The 11,233-nt window shown below is 48.5% G+C and overlaps 1 protein-coding gene across 1 annotated transcript in view; it reads left to right on the top strand.

Moving 5' to 3' along the window:
- The first annotated feature begins 224 nt into the window (after positions 1 to 224).
- LOC144174018 (myotrophin-like) overlaps positions 225 to 11,233 on the top strand; it is a 13,866-nt gene continuing 2,857 nt past the window's right edge. The window contains exons 1-3 of the mRNA XM_077702421.1: positions 225 to 419; positions 2,290 to 2,400; positions 6,559 to 6,642. Of these exons, the coding sequence (XP_077558547.1) occupies positions 351 to 419; positions 2,290 to 2,400; positions 6,559 to 6,642 (264 nt within the window). The 5' untranslated portion in view covers positions 225 to 350. The remainder of the gene's footprint in view (positions 420 to 2,289; positions 2,401 to 6,558; positions 6,643 to 11,233) is intronic.

The following is an 11,233-nucleotide window of genomic DNA, read 5'->3' as shown; positions in this document are numbered from 1 at the left end:
CGAAATTCAACGAAGTCTTTGAGCACCGAGTCGGCGAGTCCGCTACTGATTATTGAACAGCGCCAGCAAATGTTTGGAAACTGCCACGTGAATAAACAATTTTTCTGCTTTCTTATTTTGTGCAAGAAACGTGAACAGTTTTTTTTTCTTTTAACGGTTGCTGCAGTGCAATTCAAACATATTTGGCCTAAGCAGGAACTGTGCTGCAAACCACGAGGAACAGCGTTTGCTTTTGTGCAAAGTTGGCAACAGCGAGGCGAAATTTTCTCAATGAGTGGGTATTTAAGTTGAGATTTCCGTTTCGAGATTACTCGTCATTCTGCATTTTACTGTCACCATTGCCGATAAAGATGAGCGACTTCTTGTGGAGCCTTAAGAATGGCGACCTGGAGCAGGTCAAGGATTGCGTTGAGCAAAAGGTGCGTACTGAGAACGGAAATGCCGCTGCTGCCCCTGTGGTCTCATTTTACTGGCGGCACTGTCGTCTCGGCACGATGGGGGCCCCGTCCGGCTTTGCTGACATTTAGTACAATTGCACAACAGTCGTATGATTTGTCTGTATTGCCAGAAGTTCACCTGTAAAGACTGGGTTGTTGGGCTGGCCTAGTCGCTGTTCGTGTCTAGGGCTGCGATACCGTACTCGCACCTTTCCGGGAGTCGCCTAATAAACGCTTCCTTTCCTTTCATTAATCTTTACAGATTATTAGCTGGGTCTAAGTTGTTCCGTTCCTTTCGTTTTTATATGGAGCGCAAGGAAGATACGTGAAACAGACTCCTCAGCGCACTTGGGTCTTCCAACGGAAGGACACTTGAATTAAACTTGAGCTTGTTGAAAATAAGGGCGATTCAAAATGTAATTTTTTTTTTTGCACCTGCACGGCTAGAAAATAGTACTTTTAACTAAGCGTAGCGGTTGAGTGTCTTTGTCGCGAACAACTGTGTTGGGTGTACGGAAGCCATATAAGGCGTTTCTCCATGAGGGTCGGTCAGATTGTTTAGTAGGGCGTAACGACAATTGCGCGGCATATTTGTGCCCTTTAGCTCGTATTGGGTAGAGGGCACATCCGTAGCTCCCTCTTTTTTGGCGCAACTGTACCAGAGGATACATTTTGTGTATGGTTTGTGCCCCACAATGCTAAACATAGCACAGCATTGTTAATTAGTTCAAAAAAGTGTCTTTAAATAAGTAGGAGTAATTATAACACCCGAGCTAGAGCATTGGTAACTACAATATTACATCAGAGAACAGGGTTGCTGTGCTTCTTTTCATTTTTGTGCAAAACGAGTGAATGGGCTGGGCGTGAGCACCCTTCATGTTGCCAGAAGGAGGCTGATGTCACTGCAAAAGACACTTGTGTTTGCTGCCAGCGTCTTGCGGTTCTATTGAAACATTTGAGGAGGCACAGACATCTAAATTAGCGATTAAAAGTGATTGTTTCGTGATTATGTGGAAACATTTTTCTGTAATTATGTGCATTGGGCATTGCTTAGAACACATTTTTAATCAAGCCTTATTGCCATAATCTTGAGATACAACCCAGAGACTGCGAGCAGTGGGTAATCTGCATAAACTTGATGAAACTCGTTTTATTAGCTACATGGTGAGTTCTGTGTCACGCTAGAGCTTGGTGCAGGTCAAATTTGAAGTGGTTTGACCTTTGTAACTCACAACGTGCACAATAGGTGCGCATTGGCTGTTTAACAGGTCCTAGGGCCATTCAAACAGATGCAGCGGAATAGGACAACAGAAAATAAAGGTTGTATCCACTGTCTGCGCTGTAGCCTTCAGTGCCGCATCCCAGCTGGCAGCCTTTATGGATACTGTTTCACATCTGTAACCCTTTAACTTTGACTGTGGGGCAATTGTGAGCCATTGTGACAGTTGCTTGAGAGAGCCTTCAAAGCCCACATCAAGGCTGAGGTCTTGCTTTAACTGAAGACTGAGTGGATATGGTTGGCCGTCTTGTTACACAAATCCTGCCACGGTGGTGCAGTGACTATGGCGGTGTGCTGCTGAGCCCCAGGGCATGGGTTCGATCTCGACCGCAGTGGCCGCTTTTTTGATGGAGACGAAAAATAAAAATGCCCATGTGTTGAGATTTCAGCACACGCTAAACACCTTGAGGTGGTCAAAATTAATCTGGAGCCCTTCACTACACTATGCGTCATAGCCTAGGTGTAGCTTAGTGCATTAAACCGCACAATAAATCAATCCCTTGTGATGAAGCATAGTCTGAATTGAAAGTAGGGCGGAATTTTTTGAACGTTTGCCCTTTTCCTCTTGTCCAGGGCCTGGATGTGAATGCGTCCATCGATGGGAGACCCCCTCTGCACTATGCAGCCGACTACGGCCAGGCGGACGTCCTCAGGTACCTGATAGACAAAGGAGCTGATGTTAATGTGAGTATCCACACTCGCACCGCTACTGATGGCATCCTGCTGCGATCAGGTGCAGTGTCCCTGCACCTGGTCTCCTTGACGTAATTAAAATCTCCTTCGAGGCCTTCGTAGTTAATGCTATTAAAAATTTCACCTGTGCTTAATAACTTTTTTTTGTGGAGTGCGTCATACGCATTCTCATTCTTGAGGATCTTGTAAATGTGTTCATGTGTATGGCATCATGAATCTGCACATCTTTACACTATTAAGGTAAGAGCTGTGTGATGTAGCCAGTGCCTGGACTTCTCTAATAGCATTTAGGCCTACCTGCTTTGTGATGTGTGCAAAATGCTACTTGACAGTTTTTTCTTTACCTCTGTTGCTTGTGAAAGCATGAATGCGTGCATGGCATGGTGATTAGGGCACCCAGCGTTGCGTATGAGTTGTAACTGCCGTTGCTCCAATAAATTGTGTTGTGGTTATAATGGAAAATAAGTCCAGAAGTATCCATGTTAAATAAATTTTGGTGCCCGTCAATCAAGCATCTCTGGTTGAAATACGTAGTTGGAAAATAGATAACCGGAAAAAGAAAGGAACAGAGCAGCGTCTCGTACATTGAGTGTTCCTGAGATGCGTACATTGGATTTTTCTTTGAAAGGCTTCTTGGCAGGACCTCTGTGGCCCGCTACATAATTCCTGAAGCATGAGGTATTTTATCCAGCTGTGAAGTTAAGTGCCTGAACAATCCCATGCAGACTTGGCATGCGTAGCGTATGATCACCGGGTCGTTGAGAAGCCTTGTCACACAAGCAGGATATTAGCGAGTTTTAGCTGACCATTTTTTCATGGCCCGGTCCGCTCCGATAGCAAGTGGGAGCACCATTGCGCGCTTGGCCGCAAACAGCATTGGCTCTGGTTGCGTTGAGCAGGCGGCCGATACCGGAATGGACCGTCGAACACGGTCAGCTAAAACTCTATTGGCAGCAGGTTTACAATGTGGGGAGTGGGCACCGGCAGGCAGCTAAGGCACTTGCTCAAAAAGAACGCAGGATCTTCGATGCTTGGGATGGAACCCAAAATGACTTTCTGGGTTGTTAGACAGTGATGAACAGGGGTCATCACACTCTGACTGCGAGTAGGTCACGAAGAAATGTTTGTATCTGTGCCTACTGGTCCGCATTTTATAAAATTTGTTGCTACATAAGGTGTCTGAGAACTGAATCCAAATTATTTTTCTGCTTTCTGGTAGTGATATACCACTGGGTGTAACAGTCTGGTTCAAGTTAGTCATGTAGATACAGCAAGTGTTGTTTTCTGATGAAGTAGGACAAGGTAATATCAGCTTGGCTCCTCCAGAGGATATTTAATTTCAAGGTCCTAACAATATGTGATTAGCTTCCACTGAAGAAATTTCTTATAAGGCTACTGTTTATTTGCTGCTGTCCTTAAATGGCAGCAGTTAATGGGCAGTTGAAAAGCTTGAAATGCAATAATTTTATGTGCCACAATGCCTGGTTTCTGCAGCTGGCCAGTGAGTTGCCTATAAAAAACATTGTATGTTTGTAATCAAGTCGAATTTAAGCGTTGGGAGGACCTTCGCAGCTTCCTTGCTCCATTTGCACGTACTCTTGTGCCTAGTGTAGACAGACAGATAGAATACCGTCTAACCCAACTATATCAAGCCCATTTACATTGAATTATCCTGTGTATCAAACTATTTCTTTCACAATATATTTGCAATGCTAATATGTAGCAAAACTCGTGCTTATATTGAACACAAGTACCAGCGACTCCGGATATATCGAATGCCAAATGCCGCAGAAGTGCCCCCCCAAGTTGGCTTTCCCTCAGGGCGGAGGAGAAATTTCGCAGGCGCACCTCTAAAAGTGGTTTAGCCCGGCTGCTCATGGGCAGCAGGCAGCTCTTTCCCCTCCTTTCCCTCACTCCCCCTATCGTGACTGCACCACCGTGCCGTGTAGGGCGAGCTGTCAGCAACCCCATGCAAAAAATTATCCTGGCCCACCTTCCATGCTTTTTTCGTTTGTTGTGTTTGCATTGTTCGTGCCTTGGGGGCTTTCTTCCGGAGTGTAGTGGTGGTGGCTAGCGCTAGTGTCACTAAATAAAGGCTCATTTGACGGCCTTAGCTAGTGTGAAGCGCCAAATTTGCCTTTCGCCATGAAACTGGCAATCGTAAACCGAGTCGAACGCAGTGAGAAGTCGGACGTCCCTGCGACGCATGAGATTCCCAAGAGCACTAGCACGATCAGTGGGGAGCTTAGATGAACCTTCTCGAAGTAGGTGCTGGGCAGATGTTACTAAAGAAATCGCCCGAAATTTCTTCAAATCTGCCTGCTTGTGCATGCCGGTGACGAGTTTGAAAATCCCGACAAATGCAATGAATCCATCACCGGTGTTGTCGAACTGTGGTGGAGCGAGCTGTCAAAATTTCCAGACGCCAGAGCTTAATCAACAGTCGGCGAGTTTTTGTGTATGGATGATGGCGTCTTGACCATGGGAGAGTTTGTAAGACTGCATTGCCGACGTCGTACCGAGCGCAAGTGAAAGCGGGCGCAACGAGGAAAGCGACGAGGATCCTTTGCCCACAACCTCTGAGGTTGTGGGCACTAGTCTGGTGCTTTTTCGTGAATCTGAAAAGTTGCGGCCTTGTCTGCTCTGACTCTGTAGACTATGTGGAGAAGTGCGTACTGTTACAGGCAGCAATGTTGTTCAAGTAGAAGAAGATCTAGGACTATTTCGTGCAAAATGAAGGCAGTTTCATCAAGAGTTTTTTTTTTTTTTAATGGTATATCAAATTATGGTCTATAATGAACTGATTGGTGTCTTTTTTGAGTTGGATATAACCTGGTTTGAATGGAACTTTAATTGGCCATCACTGGCAGTCTTGGCCATGGTGTGTCGTGCGTTTCGGCTTCTGCCAACCACACTAGCCATCCCCAATTAGCTGCAAGGCTGAACGATGTGCCCTGATTGGCTTCCCTCCGGCATTCTTTTTTCGCATTGGAATGCTTCCTCTCACCTGAGCCAAGCTGCGGCAGTGTCTTCTGCGCTCTGTCTAGCGAAACCATTAGCGACTCTTTGGGGGAGCGGGTGATACCACATCCCCACAATTATGATGATGGGATAACCGAATCTTGGACAGTGCTTGAATTGGCGATCTAGTGGAACATTTTTGGCCCTGTGTGGGCTACAGTAGGATGCTAGTGCATTACGCGTACGTCTTCGGGCAATGGAGTCTGTTGCTGAGCTTCTCTACATGGTTGTACCCAAACCCCATTGCACAAGTCTGCGCGACAGTGCTTCACAGCAAGTGCAGTCCGGCATTTCTTGCTCTGGCCTAGCTGATTGGGTATCGTGTTGCTGAGGCACTGTACTACTCTGTCCCACAAGCTGAGCTGCTTTACAAAGCAGATCCACAGCACCTTCAGGCCTTTTTGCCAACCTATCTGAATGCTGTGTGTCGGTTGCCCCCCATTATCCTCTTGCACGTTGAACTCGTGCTAGGTACACAAAGTTATTTCTAGAAGGCAAATGAATCGACCCAAAGAGCTCTGGAATGTAATATGCTGTACACGACGCCGCAAGCATAAAGGAGCCCCGCCACCATTGTGGCAGCGCTCGGCGTGCATTGTATACAGGTTTCATTTGTTGGCAATGCCTGTACAACTTTAAGTGCTGTATAACCTTTGTTTGTGGCTGTATGTCTCTAATTTAGGTGGAAGGTATTCTTTGTTTGTTGAGGAACCTTGGAGGGATCTGAAGCCCCGCCCTTTTGAGAGCCAAGTATTTCACGAGGTTATGCTTCCTCGGTGCCGGGTTTCCCCCTTCTGCTCTGAAGGATTTTCTACCAGGAAGATCATGCCAGGCTTCAATCCCTCTGTGGGCTAAGTCAGAATTAATCAACTGTTTTCTTTTTGCATTTCTTTTGTATTTGTGTACGGCGTGCGTCTACAGTACACCTTTGCCATGCGGAAGTGAGACGCGAAGGCTGCTTCAGCAGAAGCGAACGTGCGCATGCTTTCTGCATCTGAGACAGCTTGACACAAGTATGCTTGGGCGGGACACACACTAAGTTCAACCCTGAGTCCTCTGCTTTGCCTCGTTGGCCAAATGTTTCCTCAGTGTGTTGAAATCTGCTCTTTGTTTCTGATGTCTTTCCAGGCTAAGGACAAATACGGGATATCTGCTCTACTAGCAGCTATCTGGGAAGGTCACACTGCCTGTGTCAAGCTCATGGTTGAGAAGGTGAGCAGCCCGCTTTACTCTTCTCTCTCTGTTGACTGCAGCAGCTCCTTGAAATCAAGCTGTTGGGAATGTGCTGCTGCTGCTGCTGCTGGTGATGATGCATTGATTGCTGTTTCCTTTGCAGTGAGTGGCTCGCAACCTTTAAAAAATTCTCACCGGTTCTAGCCTGTGGTGTCACCTTCGCTCCTTTTTGAACAAGTTCTCTCTGAAAGGCATGGTTTTCAGTTGGGAGGCCCGCAAAATCATTGTGCCCTCTGCAAAACCAGCAAACTTTAGAGGGCCTGAGCTAAAATATGGGACATGTAGCTTTATAGTGCACACATGTGAGGCACTTTGCAAACATTTTTTTATGGTGAAAAAATGTTTACATGAAAATGCGCAGAATGAAGCCCACCACGTGTTAGAAACCGGTTTAGCTAGAGAAAGAACAAGCTAAACAGTACCGATCATTGCACACGGTGTTGTGGAAGAAAACAAGGCCAACACCGAGTGTTGAGGATGTACTTCTTGCTGCAGTTCCTTCGTGCACGTGAGCTCTTGCACTGGATTGCACTGCCCGTGTTGTGCTCCTTTTTGTAGCTTACCCAAATTGGCAGGGAATGCAGCGTTTTCCCCAGTGGTAACATCTTCCCAGTGCTACAGCGCATGGATCAGCCTCTAAGAGATGCAGTTGCTAGACGGCCCATTGAACTTGCTGGCCGTTTGGAATAATAACCTAATGTAGCACTCGACGCCACCTCCTCCCCGGAACGTCATTGCGATTCGCCCAACTGTGGCAGGTTGACTTCTGCCCAATGACCAAAATTGCTCGCATGCAGCACACATACGACACGTGTGGGTGAAGGTGGCGCATGCATGACCTTCTTCCACCGTTTCAGAAATAGGTGCCAGAGACATTGCTTTCTGTACTTAACCCTTAGCTGTCACTTCTAAGCTGTCGAGTCTTGTACATGGTGGTCCTACTTGGGTGGAAGTCCCATTGGCACTTGCTAAGTAAAAAATGAAATGGGATGGGGACTTCAGCTTTGTGAAGCACGGTGAGCTCTCCACAGTTGAGGCTGCTGCGACCAAGTCAACGCCTTAGTGCATCCTTCACTGTGCACTGTGTGGATTACGCACTCCCAGAAGCCATCCCACCAGCACGTGCGTTCTGCGATGAACTTTAATGCTGCGAGCGTTATCATAGTCCAGAACTTCTTAGGCTAGAAGTTTCAGTTTACTCGAGGTACTCCTAAATGCTTCAGCATTTTCGGAATTAACAGATGGGATTCCTCTGTGGGATGAGAAGTGATAATACGCAAGTAGAAAGGTCTGTGCTGCCAAGTCCGATGTCAGTTGGATATGTGCTTCACAATTCACTACACATGTGATAACGGCAATGTACAGTGCGGTCCACTGTTAAATGGAAATGCCAAGTGCGTGGCTGCTGCACTCCGCGAAGCGCCAGCGCCAAGAAGTGGCACGAATCGGAGACAGCCGGCACATGCACACTGACTGCTTGAGGCTGGAGAAGCCGCTCTGTCGTCTGCTGCAATGCTCCGCCATGCCACTCAGCTTGTAATAGCTGAAGAACTTTGCATTCGAATGATGCTGAACGGCATTGCAAAGCACTGTAGCAGACGACAGAGGTGGCTTCTCCAGCCTCATGCGGTCCGCCAGCCTCGCGCGCACATGAGAGCGAGCTAGAGATGGCTTACAGTTCCGGTGTGTTGCCCAAGGATGCGGGTTCGACTCCCGGTCATGGCGGCCGCTTTTTTGATGGAGGCGAAAAGCGACAATGGCCATATGTTTGAGATTTCGGCGCACGTTAAAGATCCCCAGGTGGTCAAAATTAATCCAGAGCCATCCACTATGGCGTACCTCGTCGCCTGTATAGAGTCAGCGCATTAAACCTCACAATAAATCAATCAAAAATCAGTTTCTGTGTGCTCTCGTGTGTGCATCCAGGGCAAAATAATTTGCCAGTGACATCCCTTCAGGAACTGGTGTTTTTAAAGCATCAGCATGCGAGCGAAAACCTGCCTGTCAGCTTGTGTACGGCCACAGGCCATCTGGCACTTAGCCCACGAAATGTGGAGCGATGGCGGCGTGCTGGAATGCAGTCCTAAAGCGCAAGACACATGTACGACTGGTGCACGCGATTCGCATGCGACTGATCGTTACGATTGATCGTTAGGACCTGTTTTGGCGTCGTTCGCTGGTCGGAGGAGGCTCACGACATGCGACTGGCAAGGCAAATGCTGTTGTGCCATCGTTGCGATCGTCGTGAGGCCACAGCCAATGAGAGCCCGCTGAGCCCCAACCTCTCGCAACCGGCTTGCGTTGCTCGGGTCGGTTCGGGTGTTGGGAACTTTAGGCTTAGCATCCTGGCGGATATTTGATCGCCGCTATCTGTGCAGCTGCGAATGACAATCCGTAACACAACTTTTCACCACACTATCATCCCCTTTCTCGCATGTGGAACTTTATTTAAGCTGTAACTGCCGTTTGAGCGATCGGTGACCAAGACATCTGCGTAACCTTTTTCGATGCTTCCGCGCAGGTATCGCCATCTCTAGGCCGCTCGGCGCACCGCGTGCCGCGGCGACCGGTCAGCGTAGGCTTGCATCACGGCAGATATCTGATCGCCACTTTTAAAATAAGCCCTGACAACAATCCCTAGCACAATTTTTCACCACACTAACACCTACTCTCACATTTGGAACTTCTTTTTAGCGATCAGATTGATTCAGAAGAGCAGCGACAAGCGGTTGCTACCGTGGTCTGCGCCGTTTCGAGCTGCTGAGTGTGCCGAGCTGGCAGGCGCGGCCAGCGTGTGCGCGGACTGTTTCCGAAGGCAGCAAATGCTTCACGATTGCCTGCTTTATCCATTTCTTGCGAACAAACGTGTGGAATCTACAAATTCAGCTCAGTGATCGTCGTAGTTGACCATGGAGCAAAAACAGTGGCCGGAGCAACGCCGACGACGCATCGCATGCAGGCATCGGACCATGTGTCTCAAATTCACGCGTACGACTAGTCGTGGCGACAGTCGTAACGATCAGTCGCATGCGATTCACGTTTACCGATCGTGCATGTGTCCAGCGCTTAAATTGTTGGCATGTGTCCGTCAGCAGTTAGACCTTGCTCTTGGGCAAGACCGGACAGTTGTCGCGCATTCCAACAGTCTCGGTAGTGGCTGCATTTGTGTTTTGTATGAGTTAAAGTATCAATACATGCCATGTTTTTTATGGGTGATACGTAGTTGGAATAAGGCTGATACTCTGTGATAAAGATGGTGGCTGAAACAGATGAGCAAGGGCAATGCTGTGTGGTGATGCCTTTGCAGAAAGATTTTTCTCAAACATTTAATCATTGCCCGTCCCGCAGTTCAGTGCAGAACATAAACAAGCTAGAGGCAAAAGGAGAACAAAGACGCGGATTCGATTTCTGTCCGCGGTGTTTTGCCAGAGCGCCCAGCCCAAATTCGTTGCACGGGGCGATGCGTCGACAGCAGGCTAATTCACGCCTCATCCAAACCAGACCAAATCGCCCGCGGCCGACAGGCTGAAACTTGCATCGCCGCAGAGCCCTCTCCTTTTGCGCCGCGGCGGCTCGGCCGAATCCTGCATCAGGTGGACGACCAGCAACCAACATGCTGCCACCTGCCTGGAGGCGGGTTCAAGGAGACAGGGTGGGCATTGCCCTCCCTTTCCCCATAGTGGCGGCTCGGCTGACGCAACCGCTTCACTTTCATTCGCCGGATTTCAAACTTCAGCCAGCGAGAGTCCTGATTGGAGCGATTCAAACTTCTCGGGGCTCCAATGAACTTCTGGGGGTATAAAAACCCACCCGGAGGCACTTGTCGTCAGCATTCGTAGGCGGCATTCTTTGGCGGCACTTTTCGGAGGCACTGAGTGGAGAGGTGCTGTCGCCTTTGTGCAAGCCATGTAACGTTTGCTAACCCTGTACATATTGTATATAAGTGTTACTTCAACTTTTCGTCAGCTCGAGAATTTCATCGCTCTGCTCTGCGCCGCGTCGATAGCGGATGGAGCAAGGCAACGGTGGCAACGGCAACGGCACAGCCACACCGGTGGCTGTGCTCGGATGGCCAGTCGCAACACTGGTGGCGGTGGTGAGAGGGCCCAGTCCCAACAGCGGTGACAGCGTCGGGATGGCTGATTCTCAACATCGGTGACAAGCTGGGATGCGAGTCACAACATTGGTGACTGCAGTGGGATGCCCAGTCCCAACAGCGATGGCGGCTTTTCTGATGGAGGCGAAAAGCGAAAACGCCCGTGTGTTCGAGATTTCGGTGCACGTTAAAGATCCCCAAATGGTCCAAATTAATCCGGAGCCCACCACAACAGTGCGCCTCATTGCCTGTGCAGCATCTGCATGTTAAACATCATAATGAATGAAAAGGGGAACATGAGTACTGACGCGTTACTGCTGCCTGGATGCCACTGGCCGCCCTCACATTTTCAATTTTAGACTGATGTTAGATGCAGTTGTCATGTACAGCCTCCCAAATTTTTAATATCACGGGAGAAACGACCGGTTGGCGTGTCAGCGCCTTATCCCAGTTCCCACCTGCGAAATAGGCTAG

The sequence above is a fragment of the Haemaphysalis longicornis genome, unplaced genomic scaffold (assembly GCF_048455015.1).
Source record: "Haemaphysalis longicornis isolate Haplotype H1 unplaced genomic scaffold, Haemaphysalis longicornis Haplotype H1 scaffold_3, whole genome shotgun sequence".
Classification (NCBI taxonomy): Eukaryota; Metazoa; Arthropoda; class Arachnida; order Ixodida; family Ixodidae; genus Haemaphysalis; species Haemaphysalis longicornis.
The sequence above is the reverse complement of the archived record's forward strand: the minus strand, read 5'-3'. Positions and strand labels throughout refer to the sequence as shown.